This window comes from Pseudopipra pipra, chromosome 6, assembly GCF_036250125.1.
Source record: "Pseudopipra pipra isolate bDixPip1 chromosome 6, bDixPip1.hap1, whole genome shotgun sequence".
Taxonomy (NCBI): Eukaryota; Metazoa; Chordata; class Aves; order Passeriformes; family Pipridae; genus Pseudopipra; species Pseudopipra pipra.
In genome coordinates this window covers 15,781,258-15,802,038 of record NC_087554.1, presented here as the reverse complement: position 1 = coordinate 15,802,038, position 20,781 = coordinate 15,781,258, and the positions used below count along the sequence as shown (strand labels likewise).

General features: G+C 43.0%; 1 protein-coding gene across 5 annotated transcripts in view; it reads right to left on the bottom strand.

The window, feature by feature from the left end:
- Positions 1–448: 448 nt before the first annotated feature.
- OSBPL5 (oxysterol binding protein like 5) overlaps positions 449–20,781 on the bottom strand; it is a 176,814-nt gene continuing 156,481 nt past the window's right edge. For all 5 annotated transcript variants that reach the window (XM_064657521.1, XM_064657525.1, XM_064657523.1 and 2 more), the window contains 13 exons: positions 19,511–19,695; positions 18,054–18,135; positions 17,367–17,465; positions 15,480–15,576; positions 14,423–14,521; positions 13,083–13,180; positions 11,147–11,236; positions 8,257–8,393; positions 5,491–5,676; positions 4,810–4,948; positions 3,536–3,653; positions 2,805–2,907; positions 449–1,788 (listed from right to left, as the gene is read on the bottom strand). In XM_064657521.1, the coding sequence (XP_064513591.1) occupies positions 1,653–1,788; positions 2,805–2,907; positions 3,536–3,653; positions 4,810–4,948; positions 5,491–5,676; positions 8,257–8,393; positions 11,147–11,236; positions 13,083–13,180; positions 14,423–14,521; positions 15,480–15,576; positions 17,367–17,465; positions 18,054–18,135; positions 19,511–19,695 (1,569 nt within the window). In that variant the 3' untranslated portion in view covers positions 449–1,652. The remainder of the gene's footprint in view (positions 1,789–2,804; positions 2,908–3,535; positions 3,654–4,809; positions 4,949–5,490; positions 5,677–8,256; positions 8,394–11,146; positions 11,237–13,082; positions 13,181–14,422; positions 14,522–15,479; positions 15,577–17,366; positions 17,466–18,053; positions 18,136–19,510; positions 19,696–20,781) is intronic.

The following is a 20,781-nucleotide window of genomic DNA, read 5'->3' as shown; positions in this document are numbered from 1 at the left end:
AGAATCCTTTGGTTTTCTGGAGACTTTTGCTAACAAGAGTCACTCACCCTTTATTATTTGTGATCAGTTCCCTGACGGCTTCCAGATGCCAGCTCTCATCCTGTCCATGTCAGAGAGCTGTGGTTCTCTTCCTGGAAGTATCTATTTGCTGTCATCAAGTCACCTCCTTAATACAAAGGTTTTCTAAATCCAAGACAAGTTTGTACATTTACATGTACAACAGTGAAAACCAAGGGCAACCACTTTTCTTTCTGAGGAAGTTGCTACAACTAGAAGACACAAACAATTTCAGCCAGAGGGGTATCAAAATGCTATTGCTGTTCTAACTTATGGCCTGTGTCTGAGATTCTTGGAGGCCTTTTCCTGTAGACTTTCCTCTAAAAAGTGATTTACTTGTAAAACACTATCAAATACAAAGCCAAAAATAATTTGTCAGATAGACCGTCAGTGAAAGTTGTGTGTAGTTTTATTTCAACATATCAAGCACAAACAGGTGTCCCCTAACTGGGGAGTATGACGAGGAATGTACTTAAAAATTTGGAAACATTTACATTGAAAGATAGCCCAGACTGGCACCACCACTAAGTATTTTAAGGCTGTATATATAGCAGTACTTACCACTTGGAACTACTTCAGGCCAGAAAAGAAAGGCTTAGTATTGTCCGCAGTCTACAGAAAATATTGCAAATCTTTAAAAAATGGTGTAAAATAGGAAGACTATTAACAGAGTTGAACAATGCAGTGGCAAAACCCTCTCTCTTTCCTGACCTTTGACGAAAAATGTGCCTAAGACCGAACACACATACGCCTATATCTCTCCCATCCTTCTCACCTATGCTGGGGCAGTGGATTTCTCTCTACAATGCTAGTGTGTGATATTATAAAACAGCCATATAGCAAATAATAACAATAATAGTAAGTGACCAGATTTTACAAACAGGCATATCTGACATTACACTCGATGGGCCAGATCCAGTACACCAGTCAGCTCCGCAAACAAACAAGGAGCTTTCACTGACTACTTCCCATTTCCTAAAGAGGAATGGCTCTAGGAAATTGTGCATATTTACAGTTCCTGTGGAATGGAAAATAAAACACATCCTGAGGTCTCATTCTGTGTGTGACAAAACAGATCATGACTTAATATCCCGGGGGTGGATTTTTGGACCAAGTGTGCTCCCTCCCATAATTAATTAAAGGCAGCCGGACAGGCACCATGGACATCAATTCTTTACAGCTCCCCAACTGCACTCCCTCACTCCTGGAGCTATGACCCAGGCCGGTGTGACCTTTCCAAAACACTGGGGTGTTTACCATTTTGGGGTTACCAATACTGCTGGGTAATTATTAATTGCATCAGAAAATGACAAGACATAGAAAACAAATTGCACAATTAAAGCTACATTTGGCTTCAGCATTAAGGCCCGTACAGGTTAAGAGGTCCTTGAAGATGTACATGTAAAAGGCAAAAATGACAAAATCTGCAGGAACAAAGTTTTGCAGGTTCCTAGGTCCCTTTTTAACCTCGTTTTTCCACTTTCTTCCACCTCTGCCGCGTTGGTTCTAAAGTGCTTTGGTGCCTCTCTGGGCTCCTTGCGCGAGTGGCCCCCTCCTGCAGCCAGTAATCATTATTGCTGCCAAACGTAGTGATTTTATTTGAAGACATAATTAATGAATAGTTGACACGTAAGAAAGATGCAGAGGAGAAACCAACAGCGAGAGTCCAGGAGGAAGCTTTCAGAAGAGGCCTTCCTGTGGAAGGACTTTTTGTTCAGAGCACTGAGGTTTCTGGAAAAGAAAGCAGTACGATTATTTGTGGGTTGGAGGGAGGTGTGCATTCACACGTGTGCACATGCCCAGAACTTCCACATAAGGAGGGAGACACCTTCACAGGTACAGCACTGTGCCCCCACAGACTCTAGCTCCCTATTTCTTTTAACAGAGAGATTAGTACTTCCGTCTGGAGCTGGATCAGGCAGAGCATGCTGATTGGCACTGGAAGGTGTAAGGGCACAAAACCCAAGAAATCACTTTATTCAGCACTCATAATCCTATGCCCTATACTTCCCAAATACAAGAGCCTGCCTTGGACACCCCCAAGAGCTAGAGAAGCCAAAGCCATGTCACCAATGGCTCTGGCATCTAGAAATGGTGGGCCTCATGTGTGATCCCACCACAGCGAAGCCTCAGGAGAGCTGGATAATACAAAGTGGGGAACCAGCAGGGCTCCCTGGAGCAGATGTAGCAGTTAATAACTCCCCTGTCCCAGCTACAGGTGTCTGCAGGGCAAAGCTGCTTGTCAGCAGCAGGTGTGGTCACTACTTCCCTCAGACACCAATTAGCCATTTAAACAAAATGTGGGAAGTTAGTGCTTTTCACCATGGAGTCCAGTTTTTCAGACCACACGCCTGCATCTCTACAGAAAACCACGGAAATCAGAAACATGCTCTACAAGAAGGGAGACCTCACACCTTTTTGGCTAGCAGAGATTTATTTGTAGCCAGGACATGGCCCAGCCCCTCCCAACTTCTGCAGTTGTTTTGCAGTCTGGAATGCCATGAGGTGTGAAACATGCTGAGGTGAAGAGTTTTGGCCGTAAAGACTCTTAAAAGGAAGGGATTTCCTCACTGTTTCAAGCAGGGAATGGGTTTGTCTTTGTGTGTTAATTGGTTACTTATAGAAACAACTGTTAAATGCACTCCAGCAGCTGATAGAGACCCTCCAAAGGCCACAGTGAGGAGTTAAACGCCACAGGTTATTTTCAGCCCATTAAAATAATTGATTTGATGACAGCAAATAGTTACCTGTGTATGTCTTGTTGGGCTCTCTGTAGAGATAAGACGGCTGAGTGAATTTCCTTCAGGTGATTCATTTCTTTCCCACACTGAGCACACAGGCTTTCAAACCCTGTGGCAAAGTATTGAAGGAGAATTATGTTTTGCATCACCATTCTAGTGGTAGTGATGAAACACAACACAGATTCACCCAGCAAGCGGCTGGCTGTGATCTAATTGTCACAGCCAGGGGGATGCTTTCAGGAAGAAACACAGGGAGAAGGAGACAGGGAACAGAATCTTCCACCCTGAAGACTCAGGCCACTGGAACGGGTCCTGTGACACTGGCTTAGAGCCCTTTCTCAGTCAGCTCTCAGGCAATTTTGGCAGCATGCTCCCCAGCTGAGGGGAGGAGAACGGAGTGCTCGCACCTGCCGCTATCTCTGAAACGTTCAAGGTCACCTCTAACAAAAGCAGAGAAAAGAGAATGACAAGGGCTGTTTCCTATCTGTTGACTGGAATGTCAGTGTATTTTTTCAACATGTTTGTGCCAGGAGTGGGAAGCCCTTGTTGGCATGGATAGTGTAAGGCAGAGAGGCAATACATACAGAGAACAGAAATGCAGAACATTCTGTGTGTTTGCCTGTGGGCTGTTGGCCCATGGTATTAACTGGGCTGGGAAATGTCCCAGGGCTGGCTCAAGGAATAAGGTACAAAGGGAAGAACATTAAAGCCTGACCCAGTGATACACAAATACTTGCCATCATCATCTGAGAGCTCCTGCACTGACTCTGGTGTTGAACAGCTGCTCTCTGTATTCTGGCTGTGGTTGGACGGCTGATCACTGGTTTTGCGGCGCCTGCAGTCCTTGGCAGACCTCTGGATTAAACAGGGATTACAAGAGTCTCAGTTGATGTCAAATTGGAAACTCGGGTGTCTGCTTTAAACAAAATAATTCGGGGTGCTGGGAAATACGTGTGAGATTAGGAAGTCTGACTGCTTTCTCAGCAACTCCTGGTAGTTGGACTCCTGACAGCTACTTAAGGATATTACACACATGCCCTGTAGACAAGCATTTCCTCAAATGACAACATCCTTAAGACACCTATCCAAATATTCTTGTAGCTTTAACTGACACATACTGGTGGTGAATCTTATAGTTCCTTTGCTGACTTGTGTACCCACTCAACTACATACATAAGAGAAAAGATGAAAAGAAGAAAAAATTAGAATCAAATTTCCCAGGGAAGATTTTTCAGAAGGTGCATGAAGGATTTAAATATCACAGAAATTTTATGCCTAATTTCTTCATGCGCTTCAGAAAGTTTCTCCCTACCTCTTAGATGGGTAAACCAAACACATTGATTCAAACTTCTCACCAGAGGGTCTGAAAAGCAGTTATAAACCTCAACTTCCCAATGCTTCAGAGACATTCAGATTCAGGTATTATAAAAGAAAAGTCTACATACATAGTAAGATACAAGTTTTTCAGTGTGATATGGGTTATATTTAGCTAGTTCAGCAGTTCAGCGTTTAAGAAGTGTGTTATCAATGACATATATCACTCTAAAGATGAAAGTGGTGAGATAAGAAAGTATCATCTCTGTTTAAGGGAAAGGATGGAGAGAGGTTTCTTGTCTTGTCTGAGAGAAAGTAAGTGATGAAGGCTGATGGCAAAGACTGAAATTGAAGTTGCAGGATCTCAATTCTGCACTCCAAAACCTATGTGAAGTTTTCTGCTATGGAACCGCTGAACTGTGAAGTTCAGCTCAGTCACGTGCAAAACCCACTAAAGGGTCATTTTCACTAAGATTAGGTGGAAGAAAAATGCCAAAATGGATAGAATATGTCAACCAATGATTATAATTATTTGGAGTTAATGATGGTATGATGTTGCAGGTCTACAGTCATAAGCTGTATTTATCCAAAACAAACCTTTCAGCCTATGCTGTGCTTACATGAAAATGCCGTAGAAGAGGGCTGTGTATTTAAGCAATCCTAAAGAATACTATATTCCCCAAAACAGGCTTTTTACCTTGTGCCGTGTAATTTGATTGTTTATGCATGTTGTTTTGTGGTTTGACATCCTTGTAGATAAGTGTCTTTCCATTGTCTGAAGTATTCCATCCTTCTCAAATTGGGCAATGTCGTTCAAAGGATCCCAAGGCCTTAGACTTTTGAGACCAAATGAAAAAAATACCATCAGAAAAGCAAGAATCCCACACCAGGTGTGTTAAGACCAATACACTAATTCCACATGCCTCAGGGCAGGCAATCATCCCTGACAGTAACCGGAGTTTCCAGATACAGTGACAGGAGTAGCAGATGCTTTCCTCCACATTCACAGTTCCTTGCCATGAATGAGGGGGTTCAGTCTCCAGAGGCTTCAACCTTCTTGGCAGGGGAGGAGAGCACAGTTTTTAACTCTGCTCACACAGTGCAGAAAATCTCTGCTAAACGACTCCACACTTGATTGCAGCAATAGGGATTCGCACCAATGGCATAGTGGATTTTCCTTTGCTGAGCCCCCATTTCCAGATATTCCCAATTAGCATCAGAAACATGTATTATAATGATGACATGGAGCTCAGAAAGGGCAAGCTCTGGACATAGTTTGGGAAATGGCAGGACTCCAATTACAGGTCTGTAACCTTGCTTGCATCCCTGGGGACTCAAGCAGTGAGGTCTGCTCATAACCCCCAACCCCAGCACTCACTCCTCGTATTTGTAGCGCCATTCGTTAGTTGTGGCATCGTGCTGGAAGAGCAGTGGCTTCCACTCTGTGCCATTTTCCCTCCGCTCCCGGGCAGCATTCCTCTGCTCCTCCTCCAGCACAAATTTTTCCTGTGTTGCCTTGTGTTGGTCGCCTTTGTTTATTGCACTGGTAACGTGCTGCCAAAGCCTAAAAATAAACAGGGAAGCAAGTTAAACCACCTCAAAACCTATGATGCATTTTGCCAGCTGGAACTTCAGAGCAGACACTTGTCTGGTCTATTGTAACAGGATTGTTCTGCCTCAGTTTTGGCTTGTAAATTAAAGAATGGCAACACTGAATGACCTGCTGAAGTACAGGGGACTTTCCCTTACATAACATCACCTACAATATTCATTAAATTCTTCAGTGTTGTCTGTGCGAGTTATAGGATCGTTATGCTCAATTCACTGAGATCAGAGGCCTCTTTAGAGGTCACTGATGGAGAATCTGTTCTCTTCCTTGCCCTTTCAGGCATTTCAGTTTAGAAGCCTTTGTGTTAATGTCTATGCCCCAAACAAAGGCTTTATGTTTAAAGTTTAAGAGCACTGGAAAACGAATTTGTGTGCATATCTTGCATATTGTACTCCTATATAGAATTAGCTACCAGGTCTGCAGGCAGCTGATTCAATCTGCAAGCAACGGACAGGTCCTTGTGCTCATGAACTGCGAGCACGAGCACAGGCTTTCACCCACACTTGTTTTCAGCTGCCAAAGGATACGTGATCCATCATATGATGTCTCACTGAGCCTCTGCCCTGGGGAGAGGATCTGCCTTTTACGAGAGAAAAATCATTATTATTTTTTTTTTTTTTTACTATAGCCAAGCTGTGATAGGCCTCTACACAGTTCCTCTAACCAAAGCACTTTAATCTTCATTTCAGACTGGAAATACTTCTGAGACTAGCAGCTAGCCCTCCCAACACATTACCAAGTGGTTAGACTATGCACAGGAGATCCAGGCTGTTCCAGTATTCCCAGCTCCACAAAACACTCGTCTTCCATTTAGAAGATGAATACATTACTGCATTTAATTTGGAGCTTGCTGTGAAGCTCTTAATTTAAAAGGGATATTGATGATTTCATTATATTTCTATCAGCATACATTAACACACTTCCAAAAATGCGGCCTCTTAGATAATTACTGAAGGCAGAGGAACACTTTCCTTTCCTTTTTAATAAGTCACTCCCATTTTTCTGTATATAAATATTTTCTCTCAGAAACAAAGGAAGGAAATTCAATTCAAAGTCAGTGATGAGGGTGGGGGAGGAGTGGAAATAATGGCCTGAGAAAATACTGAGGTGGTGTAAAGTCCGTCCTAAGGAATGCAGTGGTGTAAAGTCCTCTAATTCTAAGAACCTCAGAGGGACATGCACAAAACTGTTTGACAAGGGCAAATTACTCCATCAAGAGCTGCATGTGTCAGGCAAAGAGACCCTCCACGGTGAGCTGCATAGTGGTATGAGATTCAGAGGCTCTCCCACATTTGTGAAAATAGGTGATTTTCAGTTGATTTCAGGTGGATTAGATGGTAATTTATTCATACAAATGTCAGCATAAGGAGCTCAGTGGGGTCTGTTAGGGGTCTCTATTTTCCCTTTTGCCTCTTTCCCTTGGATGCATGTATCATTGTTAATCTCTGATGTAGCAAAGAGGGTCAGCTCTGGCCATAACCTGGTAAACAGAGAACTGGAGATTCTTTGTCCACAAGACTGAGATTTCTTGTCTCCTTTAAAAAAATCTTCTTCTGAAGATTAATAGAGAAATGTACTGCAGTCTGCTCTGAAATGGCAATTGCACAACTGTGAGTTACAAATACAGACTTTATTGCCCGTAACGTCCACTGTTATCCAAAACAAACTATATGTTCATATGTTTTTATTTTCATGCAATCCCTTTCTTTACCTATGAAAAGGGGAATCTTCTTACTGTGATGTGATGCAACACCAAAATCAGATGCCCACAGAGAGGTGGGCATGTAATGCAGAGCCAGGCAGCAAACTGCATGTGCTGGCTTGGCATGTTGCCTGGTGCTGGCTGACCAAACCGGAGAAGTGGCAGAACTAGCTGGTTTGAAGCCAGCACCACATAACGTTGCTCAACAAATAATGTTCTTGCCCAGCAACTGGTTTGGTGACGTATTAGTCATTCCTTCAATTTTCTAAGTTGTTTGCCAGGACTACATTTTTAGGTAACCTAGATCACTAAAAAAACCTGGTGCAGACTTCATTGGAGATCTCAGCTGAGATTATGAAGCAGGGTTAAACATACATTTAATTGTATTCTTTCATAAAAACCTGTTATGTGGTTCAAACTACTGCTTCTCTTGATGCCAGGACTTTCCACAATTTAAGATCCTGCGGCTGAAACAACCCTTTGTAACAAGATATCCAACCGCGGGTTGACACCTTGCCCTTCCATAAAGTGTTCCAGCAGTTACAGAGACTTTGTTCATGGTCTTTGGAGTCCAAGCAGAGTTGTTATTTCAAGCAGATAAAATGTAGCCTCCATAATTTGTCAGCCCAGGTCCCTGGTTATTTCAGAGCTATACCTCGTGAAAATACTCCAGAGCTAATAGCCTGGAAAAAAATAGGTAAATGGCTGGGTAATATGTGCAGACAAAGCAGGTCACTGCCTTTCCAGGACTGTGCTGAGGAATTGGGAGCCTTCTGATCAGAGCCCTGCCCCCGGCGGGGAAGAGGCAGCGAGACATTCCAGGAGCTCCCTACCTCTCTGACTCAAAGTCCGTCTGCTCCTCAAATAGCACAATGTGACGCTTCAGCCTCTGCCTTCGTACTTCACTGGTCGGGTTCCAGAACACTTCTGCATTCCCGCTTTTCAACTCATTTATATGCACTTCCCCATCCTGAGAAGCAGAATTAGGTGAAAATGTTCATGACAATCAGAAACACAAGGCAGAAAACAAACCTGACAAATGGAAGCTGCTTCTGGATTTTGATCAGGGATACAGCTTGATTAGGAGGCTTATTTCCCCCTCTATCCCATAAAATCTCACTGAATGCTTCCTGAAAGTTTCTAATCGAAACAAATGAGGTGAGGCATTCCAGAAGCACTGGCAGAATTAATCACAGAATAATTAGAAAGAGACCCAGTCCGTCCTATTAGTCTTGTCCCCAAACATGGGGACAAGAAGCCCTAAGATACTCTTCTTTCCCCACTGTTCCTCCCAGCTACCACCCAGCACACATAAACAAGAGCCCTAGCTCCTTTTCCAATATTTCTTCCATTCCTCAATGCTGAAATCTCACACAGAGCCCCCTGAAATAACATCCTCTCCAGAAAGGAGAGCTAAAGCTGAGATACTGTTTTGCATTTTTCTTCTTTTGAGTTTAGCCAGATTTTTCTACTATTGCTCCTGAATTTCATTTAGCTCTTCAAAATGTCATCAGTCTTCAATTCTTACTCCTTGCCAATCTACTTGGCAACAAACTACTAAGCAGCACTTCCCTGATCTGAGGCTGGCTAGACAATATTGTTATGCCCCTGCTTAACTGATCTGTTTCCCAGCCTGGCTCACAGACACAGCAATGCCACAGAGCCAGAGAGGGTAGTTTACAGAATGAACAGCCTGACGCTGACTGCAAGTGGAATGAATCAGATGGTTACAGCTGATGAGCAGTATATTGATGCCATTCAGCTGCCTGGACACGGTGTGAGTATCAGGCAAACCTTATTTAAGTCATGACTACTGGTTTTGCCCATAGCTGCCTAATTTCTTTGCATCCCATTGGCTGCATTTCTCCCCCTGCACATGTTTCGTGATGTATGTCTCAAAGTCATCACATCTTCAGCTGTGAAATACCTTCAACCCTGAGGGACTATCATCCCTCCTCAAAGTCTCCCTCAGGATTTCCTCTGCCATATCCTGAGATGCCAGTTCCAGCACTGATCTGAGGTCCTGAATAGACCCCCAGCTGCAGATCGGAGGAGGCAGGCAGGCATTATCAAGCATCACTACCTGCATCTCTAAGGGGCATATACAAAGCACTCAGCTGCTGCTGTGATCCTAGGACTGAGAAGCATTGGAATTTGCTTCCCTTCTTTATTCAAGTGGGTTTTCAGGTTCTGAGACAGAGAATTTACCTTTCAAATGCTAAGGTTTCTGTCAGGAACTGGACAGTATCAGAGAAAATCCAGGAGAGCAGGCCAATACTCTTAGCAGGGAGGGAGGAGAACAGGCACCCTTCCTATCAGTGCACAGTAGCTCCTCTATTCACAGCGCACAACTGCAAACAGCGGCTCACACAGCCACCCTTTCAAAGCCATTTTAACTTCTTTTATACATCATTATAGTTTTGTGCACCACAACCAACCGGGACAAAGAACAAGGGAGGAATAAATAAACAGAAGGCTGGAAGCTGAGCAGCACACAACCATGTGGCTCTGTGCCCCAGGGGAGCCCCTCGGTTACATATTCTTGTGGATGGTGTTTGCAGGACCCTCCACAGACAAGGTACTCCCCAGCCCAGCACAACTCACAATTGCCAAGGCCCATCCTGCAGGAAAGGGAGCTCAGGATGGAAAAGCTACCTGGGCACAGGGAGCAAATCACTTTGTATAAGCCCAGAAAGGGCAAATATCCCAATTTCAAAATGGGCATTAGCTTTTTATGTAAAAAGACAGATTGTCTGAGGGGACGAGTCCAGTACCAAAGGCTACACTGTTGTTAGGACCTCACTTCAGAAAGGGCTTTATCCGGGCACATTTCACCTGAACTATTTTAAATACCTCCTTCAGGATGAGACAAATCTTGTCTCAGAAGTGGCAATTTCTATGGACTGGAAAGGAAGCACAGGACGACTGTAATGATGATGTAGATGTCCAAATGTTGCTGAGAGAAGAAATATCTAGCCAGTGTCCATCCCAAAGCCCAGTGCTCACTGCTTTTGCCACAGTTACCAGGAGTTTCAATCAAAACTAGACTACATCCTTCACCATGCAACTTTATTCTTGTTGGATTTGTGACTTGAAGTGATTCACTTGTGTATACAAAGTGCACAAAGGTGCTAGGTGCTCTGAGCTGCACATACAATAGAGTCTCACTGAGTTTATGTCTCTGTCCTTCACCTCATGAACAGAGGAGTAACTATCTGCTATCATAAATAATGAATTTAAAACCCTTTGAATTCAAACCCCTGTGAGTTCAAAACCCTGTGAAGTTCTTCCCTGATACTGATGTAACTGAGGAAGTACTGAACACACCAGACAAAAGGAAGCCTCATGATCTTCACAGTCCCACCTAACACATACTATATCTCTTGCCATCAGTGCTCTTCCTAAGCCTCAGACCCTAAATACAGAACCACTGGCTTTGATGAAAACCCTCCTTACTGTTCCCAGCTTTGACCCATGCTCTGGGAATGCAAGTGGATGGGACTACTGAAGTGTAAATGACCTTGAGAGGTACCTTGAGGGGTGTGTCCTGGAAGAAGCAGGACACGCTCGCCTGCACTCCCTGGGGCTGGCGGGAAAAGGCAGGACACGGCCCTTGGCAGCGCCCATTCCATCGCAGGGAGCCCGCCAAGGGCTGCCATCCTCCCACGCACCCTGCTGCCATGAGCACTTAACCTGTCAGCAACTTCGATTATCATGTGTTACCCAGTGTCCATTGAGACTTGCTAACACTTCTTCTCCCGATTTAATCTTCCCAGAGATTTGGTTAATGCTCGCGCTGCCACCGAAGAAGGGCTGTCAGGGGAGAACAGGAACAGAAAATTCGATCAGTCTAGTGAGAACTGGAAGGGAACCAAATACAGTGATGCAGCAGTAGGGAAGAAAAGTGCAACCTGTTTGACTTCCACTATTTCTGGGGAAAGGCAGAATGAATTCTAACATGGATTTTGACTATCTCACATTGTACCCTCTTCCTTTTGTTTGCAACACCAAAATCACTGTAGCTGAAGCAGGGGAGATAAACCTTCAGGTGCATCAACAGTCAGCAGTACAAGGCCTCACTTTCATTGCAAATACACTTATTTATTGTCAGCTAGACACTGGGATAAGTGTATGTGGACAAGTCCTTCCCATTGTCCAGAATCACATTACAGTTTGCACTTTTATACTTGCAGCCTTGTCCAAAGAAAAGGAGCACCACCAATGCTGACGTTTCCTGCTTATGGGACAGCAACAGCAGTGTGGCAGTGCTGATGACTGCATCTGTGTCAATTTGCCAATGAAGAAGTTTTCACCAGCAGCAAACAAAAAAAAAAAGAAAAAGGGTATTTCCAGAATCAAGGAAAAGATTCTCAGAACAATGGAAAATTCCCCTCATCTCCTGTCTGCCAAACACAGGAAACAGCAGTGATAAGTGACCAGCTCTTCTATTCATACCACACAACATTTCTTCAGTCATTTTAGCACCTACTTTCCAATAATATTAGTGCAAAGGAACTTTTTTTTTTTAAATAACAATACAAAACCAAATTTCACACAACACCCATGGATAAAGAAATCACGAGTATCTCAAGCATTTGCAATCCAGCAGAGAACTGGTACATATCCAAATTAATAACGAAGTTATAGGGTTTACCTTTAACTTCTAACAATTATACTAAAAAAGGTAGATGAGAAATACTCAAAGCAGAGCATGTAATTAAGACACAGGGTCCTTTCTGAGTCATCTTTAGATTCAGGGTATTGTTTTCAAGCTAGGAAAGAAGGGTCTGCCCTTTAAGTTCTGAAGAGTTTGTAGGCAGATGACACTGACCAAAGTCAGGGCACTATCCCATTGGCCTCAACACAGTACACCAGGCCTACGGGAAGAACAGGCTTTAAAGACAAGCATGTGCAAATGTCAAGAAAATGCACAGGGAAACAGTTCACTTTGTAAAAGGCAAATAAAGACAAAAAATTATTATTGCCCTAGAAAAAATGCAGTTTGCAAAAGACTCCTCTAACTCCAGTGATCTCTTACATTTACATGGCTAAGGCTGCAACTCCGAAGTCCTGCAGTTTCATTTTTTTTCCCCAGGCAAGAAATTGTTAGTTGGAGCAGAAAAGAAACAGATGCTCCTTAAAAAGCAAGTTAACTGCCAAGGAAAGTTACAGGTTATCATTTTCCTTCCCAAATTTTAATACATGTAGTAACAGGAATGCTCAAAAATTCTTCCATTTTGCCTGCATACCATGAATCTGCATCATCAGGCTTTCTAGGGGAGGGACTAGATACATGAACAAGTCAGTGCAAGGCTTGTCAGTGTGACAGCCACCTTGCTGTATTTTTCAAGCAGAAATAATTGTACCTGCCTGAACAGAAGCCACGCTGTCAGCACCAAACTTTCAGAACGAAGTTTGGCCAGTAGCCAGCCAGCCGACAGTGAAAAAATCATGCGTAAAACTAAGGCTTCCTGGGTTCAAATCAAGTTGCATGAGGCAAAACTGACTGCAGGGTGATGCCTCCTCTCCAGGTAGGCCAGCTGTGCTGCACACACACATTGCTGGTATAAAAATGATCTGGTGTGTATGGTCAGACCCTGCCTGCGGCACAGGGACAAGCATGAGACCCATTCAAAATGGGGGCCACAAAGTCTCTTACCTTCAGCTTGAATTCCAGTTCTGCCCTGTGGTTAGTTTTCTCACAGTCAATGGTAACTTTCCCTCCAAGCTCCATTGTCATGGTACCATATAAAAGTCCTGAAAGTTAAAAAAGAGGCTTAAGAAAGGCCCCAATGGAAACTATCTGCTTTCTCAGGTCAACCCGGCTCTCACCTGACATGCTGTGAAATTCACTACTTGGCTTAAAGTTTTGAAAAGATGGAACTTGAAGTTTCTGGGAAATGGTTGTTTACTATAAACATGAAGAATCCTCCTGAGTCTGTATTCCCCATTTATTACACCAGCTAGGAAATAGCTTGACTCACAAGTGCTGATATTGCACCTGTGGCAAGCTGAAAGTGGGACAGGAAAAATAAAGAAGGTTGTGCCCTGCAACTTTATTTATACCAGTGCTTAAACAGACCCAGTTGCTTCTCACAGGGTGGATGGGGAAGAGATGAGCTGTAATGGGATTCAGCAGAATCTGGGAGACCAGTAGTCATGTAGGGGACTTCTTCTTATACATGTTTACCATTTGCTGAAGAGGTCGTTTGCAGAAAAAGAAAAACAACAAGAAAAAGACTTATGCCCTGGAGTGCATAAGTGTGATTTACAGAAGTTACTGTTTTCAGGTATCCAGCCCCTCCATAAATATTAACCTTGAAGTCAAGGTGCCAAATTAAAAAATATTCATAAATCAAAATTGGATCCAACTGCTGATTTTATCACTGTGGTTGAAATGCCACCTACACAGCTTCCTGAGGAGAAATGCTTCCTGAGGAGCAGTGAATCAGCAGCCATCCCCCAGCCTTGGTGCACATTGGCTCAACAGAGCAAAGCCACACAGTAATAAGCATCAGCCTCACTGAGGCAGCTCATACTCTGAGGAATACAATGATTAGAGTAACAAAGAAATTGGAAGAGAATTTAGGATTTTCCTTTATTCCCAGAAAGTGAGAAAACATATTAAACAATTTCAGTGTTAACATAAGAAAAACTTTTTATCCTCAGAAGCTCAGAAATGTAGTCTTATTCTTTCCATCTCCACTTTATCTGCAGTGCATATATGCAGTATTTTTCTGTTTCTATGCAGTGTTAAAACTAATGCAGATGGGCCTAATTCCCTCCTCAGCTCTGCACAGACAGAACAAAAAGACTTCAGTGAGGATGACCAGTCTCCTGCTGAGCACTGTGACTCATGTGTGGAGCAACTGCTCTCTGGAGTTACCAGTCCCTGTGGTGTCACTTACTTGAGAGGGGAGAGCCAGTGCAAAGTTAGTCAGTAAGATACCATTGTATTATTCTTTCTGTTTGCTTCCTATTTGATGACTCATAACTTACCTTTACAGTGGGCGTATGGCATAGTAATTATATAGTCTTCCCCTCTGTTTAGAAACATCAGCTTTGCTTTCCCATCCAACAGTGCAGAAAGTGAGTTACCTATAATTTAAAAGAACAAATACATATACATTAAAAATGCATGTTATACTTGGTCCCTCATACTACTTTAGAAAAAAACATTTCCATTTAAATGTCAGTCACTAATGTAAGAAAAGATATGAAATGCTCATAATTCAGGACCCTGCAAATCATGCAGTTGGAGCAGGCAGTACTAACAAACTGCTGTATGGCTCTCATTTGCTCTGGCATTTAGCCCCTGTTGCAGAAAGAGAAGTAGATTAAACAGGTCACTAGTGGGGTGCAGAAAAGAGTTCTAATGCTTAGAAGTTTTTCAGGTCCTTCTGTTCTCACAACTTTTCTGATTGTGTATGATCCCAGATAACAAAAAAAATTGCCAGAAGGACAGCAAAGACTATTTACAAGTGTTTCAGCAAATACACTTAGTGGAAGATAACAATTAAGAGGCATTTGTCTAAACAAAAAAACTATTTCAAACAGCAACACAGTTCCAGAGTCTGGAGTTGTGCTGTTAGCACTGATATTAAAAGATTCAAGGACATTTTGAAGCTCTGGGGTTCAGCTCTCAGGGACCTGGGAGCTAGATAAAGGGTGTTACATTTATACAGACTTCTGCACTTGTCGGTTGGATGGTCAAATAGCTGTAAAGTGACTCAACTATGAGCACACACAAAGTGGTCTGACAACCAACTGCCAATACATTCTTACAAACTTTTGCTTTCAGAAAAACAGGCTTTTAAAACTCTCAATCTTTCTATCTGGTTTGTTTTTTTTTTTTAATATTAGTGTGGTTTCACACTGGAATGGTGGAAATGGGGAAAACCTATGAAAGCCAAGACAAGGAGTTAGGCTATCCTGATGCTAGATCTTATAAGCATTTCTTTGATCTTAGCTCTCAATGCGCTCAGGAATGACTGAAAAACAAATGAAAACCAATGCCACAATATTACCTGGGAGATGCTTAAACTTAATGCCTTACCATAAAACTTGGACCTAGCTAGAATGCTGCCAGTAATACAGAATCCATCCTTCCTATTGCTGACATGAAAAGCTGACACTGGTGGATGATGGGAGACCTAGAACAAAAATAGGCAGAGATCATTCAGAGCAGTTTTTACAGGTTAAACAGAGAGGTGGGTGCACACACAACCTCACAGACTCCAGGGAGAGCACAAGACAGAGGCTGCAGGACTAAGCCTCATCTGCACCATTAACCTCCACGTTAAAGGAAGGAACATGCTGCCTGTCCTCATTACATATGAGAACGTTATATATTTAAACTTTCTCCCCCACTCTGTATTTTCTTGAGCTTCTATGTGTGAGATCACTTTAGGCCAATAGGTAGAGTGTCAGATTTTCAACACAATAAATGAACAGTGCAGAACTTTTGGGCACCATTTGAATAATCTCCATAAAATGAATGCAGTGGCTAAAATAAAAATTTTATCAAAGCAAAAATTATCTGATTAAATAGGAAAAAAGTGCATGTGAAACAGGGAGTCTCTTTAGCAAAGTCCACGTGGTACTCAGATCCCTGCAGAGAGACCTGGATAGGTTGGAGAGTTGGGCTGATTCCAACGGGATGAGGTTCAACAAGGCCAAGTGCTGGGTCCTGCACTTTGGCCACAACAACCCCCTGCAGCGCTACAGGCTGGGCACAGAGTAGCTGGAGAGCAGCCAGACAGAGAGGGACCTGGGAGTTTGGATTAACAAGAAGCTGAACATGAGCCAGCAGTGTGCCCAGGTGGCCAAGAAGGCCAATGGCATCCTGGCCTGTATCAGGAACAGTGTGTCCAGCAGGACCAGGGAAGTGATTCTTCCCCTGTACTCAGCGCTGGTGAGGCCAACCTGGAGTGCTGTGTCCAGTTCTGGGCCCCTCAGTTCAGGAAGGATATTGAGGTGCTGGAGCAGGTCCAGAGAAGAGCAACTAGGCTGGTGAAGGGACTCGAGCACAAGTCCTATGAGGAGAGGCTGAGGGAGCTGGGGTTGTTCAGCCTGGAGAAGAGGAAGCTTAGGGGAGACCTCATCACTCTCTACAACTACCTGAAAGGAGGTTGTAGCCAGGTGGGGGTTGGTCTCTTTTCCCAGGCAACTATCAGCAAGACAAGAGGGCATGGTCTCAAGTTGTGCCAGGGGAGGTTTAGGTTGGATATTAGAAAGAATTTCTTTACAGAGAGGGTGGTCAGCCATTGGAATGGGCTGCCCAGGGAAGTGGTGGATTCTCCGTCCCTGGAGATTTTTAAAAAGAGACTGGATGTGGCACTCAGTGCCATGGTCTAGCAACTGCAGTGGTAGTGGATCAAGGGTTGGACTTGATGATCTCGGAGGTCCCTTCCAACCCAGCTGATTCTATGATTCTATGATTCTATCCCTTTATTAACACTGAAACTGTTGAAGTACATTTTCTCAGGCCAGTTTACTTTTGATCTCTGCCCTTCATTTATTCACAAAGACATAGAGATAAGCCCTCAATTTACTCCTATCAAAATCATTATAGAAAGTTTAGAAATAAAAGACAGAAGGATTTGTGTGTTCTATGTCCCTTTTGACAGAGGTAAAACAACACACATTTTATCAACAATAAGAAAACAGTAGGACAGAATCCCATAGAAAAGGTCTTTATTGAGGAAGCTGATGTTATATATATGGGAGACCTGTTTTTCTAGTCTTGAGCGCCTACCAAACCTCCCATAACTTCTGTAAATCTGAAAAGAAAAAAGATCAGCAACCAGTTTACCGCATGTCCTGCTCTGGATATTTACACAAAGCTTCAAGTTCCTCTCCTAGGGTGAGATGTATTTCTATGCATGGAGGTGCAAACAGGTTGCAGTTTGCAACACCAGAGCATACAAGTAAAGCAACTTACCTGTTCTGCTATGTAAAATGTGTGACTGTTCGTCTGAGGGTGAAACCAACAGCAGCGAAATGTCTCTCCCAGAATAGGGTTGTATGGCTTTTTTATTCCCTGAAAAACCAAGTAATCATAACCTGCTACAAATGAAGATTTGCAATACAACTCTACAAATGGCCACAAAACAATATAATAATTTTCTCCCTGATGTTTTAAACTAGCTTACATGTATTCTCCTAATCTAATCTTTTAATCTGAGCCATGGATTAATCTGCTATCCTCACCAATTTAATACTGCCTGATCAAAGCCTTACAAGATGATCAAACCTTATTATTGCTGCTACTGTACGTAGCAGGTGCATAACAATGTGGAAACACGGCATAGTAGTACTAACAGGCCTGAAAAGAGAAGGGAGACCAGCTTTCAGCAAAGGGAAAAGTCTTGCATCCTAGGACATGTTACTTGTTAATGACTAGTTTTGCCTTCTAACTGTCCAGTGCAAAGGCTCTGAGGTTGATCAACACTATTTTGCATTCACTGTCTACTCTGAAACCAAGTGCAACTTCAGTTTTAAAAGTAATGGTCAAAGTCTTCTGAACAATAGAAGAGGTAAATTGTCAAAGCAAAGGCAATAGAGAAATACATAACCATGCAGAAGATTGCAATGGCCATTACAACCTGAACTTCATGCCTCCTTTTACCTTTGGCTTCTTATAGAAGCCGGACAGATACCACCTCAAAACTTGCTTCATTCGAGTGTATGGATCATCTTCAAGGACAGCCCTGCAAAAGAGAATATAAAATGCTCTTTATACTGGTCACACATCACATTCATTTCTTACCAGTATAACAACATTAATTTGAATAGTATTTCCCCAGAACTAAAGGGAGCTGTACTGCTGCCAGTGACAAAGGTATCTGCCAGCAGAACTAATAGTTTTTTTAGTAGCACACATCATATAACACAAAAATAAACTGATAAAAGGGGCAAACCTTGCCCTGTACTCCTAGAGAAAGGCTAAAAATATTTCTGGAGTGTATTGGGTTTGACTGGACATTCAAGTAGGTTAATGTGGGACTGCCACTCACAATAGCATTTAGTCAGAGCTAACAGTACACTGTGAGTCATAAAAACAGTAATACCTATGCCACCAAAATCAAAGACAATTCTATTTTTGTCTCTTTTTCTTTGTTTCCCTCTTCCTTAAAAGATGTTTAAAGCTCGTGTGCTATAAGGCCTCTATCCCACTTTGAGATCTCATACTTTAGGATGGAAGGGACTTTTAAAGGTCACCTCATCCAACACCTCGAAGACAAAGCAGGAAGTAAACATGAACAATAGAGTTCCTGGTATTTCCAACCATTTAATCAGATTTAAAAATCAGCTTGGATAAGTTATTGTAAAATTTAGAAGGATCATCTGTACCACAAAGAGGTTTCTTTAACAAAACCTCCAAACCTCTCAAAGTGTTCTTAGACCTCAGCACTGAGGAGAACCACTTCCTGAACTTCAGATGTTGCAAATACCACAAACAAGGCTTGAAAATGCCACAGTTTTATAATCAGTCAGATGCAGTGGAATAACTGCACTGAGTAACTAGTGCTGCTATTAGAATATTGCACACAGTAGTTTCACAATCCACCAGGCATGCCTCATCGAGAAGGCAGGTCCTGTCTGAAAGCATAACGTTTCCTATTTTCTACTCTGCTGCTCCCAGCAGGCCTCTCTCATCAATGGTTTTACAACATGCTTCTTATCTGTTTATCAACCAACATAATTACATTGCTTTTGGGGGCAGAAGTGCTTGACCCTTCCGTTCACTCTCTGTCCCATTCCCCTCTGTACATGAGTACACCAGGAGGTGGCACAGCTCTGTTGTGAGATACTCAAAGGCATCAGCTGAATCCCCATCAGTTCCAGCCAGTGCTGGCAATATGTGCAGTGCAAAAGTAGTTTTGCCTGGAGTTTAACTTTTCCTTTCTCGTCCCTCACTGGCAGCAGTTTATCTTTAAAAAGTCACTGCAGATGGTGCCTGGCTTGGTCTATGTTGAACCCGGCGATCTAGGTATTATTTGGGAGCTTTTCAAGCATAGCAACACATGTTTTCATAAATATAAAAAAAGTGTCCAGGTCAGGCACACTCTTCATGCTGCTTACTGGGAAAGCAGGTCAGCATGGTAGTAGTAGTCAGAGAGTTTGTTAAGGAACGAGCGTGGCTCCAGGATGAAGGTGGGCAGCACCACCCGTGACAGGTCCATGCCAGGACGCAGCTGCTTCAGCAGGATCCACATCAGGCTCTTGTTCTCCTCAGAGACTGTTTCTGTTTGAGACGATTCACCTGTCTACAACGGGAAAAGGGAACTTCAGGGCAGAAACAGGAAAAGCATTTCTCATGGACATATTTACCTGGCAGGTCTAAGCTCACCCAGGCATACCTGGCCCTGGCACAAGGGTGAATACTCACCTACACCATCACAAAGAGACATCAGCTATGTCTCAGTAGAAATGAATCCCCAGAGCAATAAAGTGAGTGGTACAGAAAGCCCTGGGCATCTGTGAAAGTTGTTACAAGGCAGGGTGCTCCTTCCTGAGCCGTTGTCTCCACACACCTCAGGACTGCAATGGGCCAACTTGGCCCAAAATTTACCAAAGGGACTCTGCACTTCAGGTCCTCAGGAGGTGTAACATGCCCAAGGTTGTTACAGCATCACTGTGGCCTGGTGGGATGCATATAAGAAGCTCCTCTCAGTCCCATTCTCAGCGAATGAGAGACTGTAAGATATACTATTATATGTGCAGAAAATTTTAGGAGACAAACAAGTAATCAACAGAGAATGGAAGCAGTTCTCCCATTTCAAAACAAGACAAACTGGTGTGTCAGTAGGTAAAGGTCCCACTGACAGGCGACAGGCTCAAAAACTCCAGAACCCAACAATGCTGCTCAGTGCCCTCTGCAGCAGAAGTGTGGGTAATGGTGAAAAAAGCCAGGGATTATGCAGTGGTTTCAGTTTCAACTGTATAGTTCCTATACATTCAATGGGGCTACGAGATATATAACATGGAGGAATGGGCCTTTCAAGCCATCAGAGAAAGAAAATTAAATTAAATTTTCAAATATGAATCTCATTTGAACGCATCCTAGGCATCATAATTTAACAGTGAAAGAGAACACTTAGGCTTAGACTTAGACTACTGACTTTAGGCAAGAGATTTCTATGAGAAAAAACCCACAGATCCACTTCTGGAATGGACTTCAATTTAGTAGAGGACACAGCATATCCCAATAGGACTTGTAGGTGGTGTAAATCACTAAACATTCATTTTCATCACCTGAGCATTTCCAGTACCACCTTTTTGACCATCAATCAGCCCTATAGTCATAGTCAGTTTACTAGTCATACAGGGCTTGCAGGCTGAGAGAATTTCAG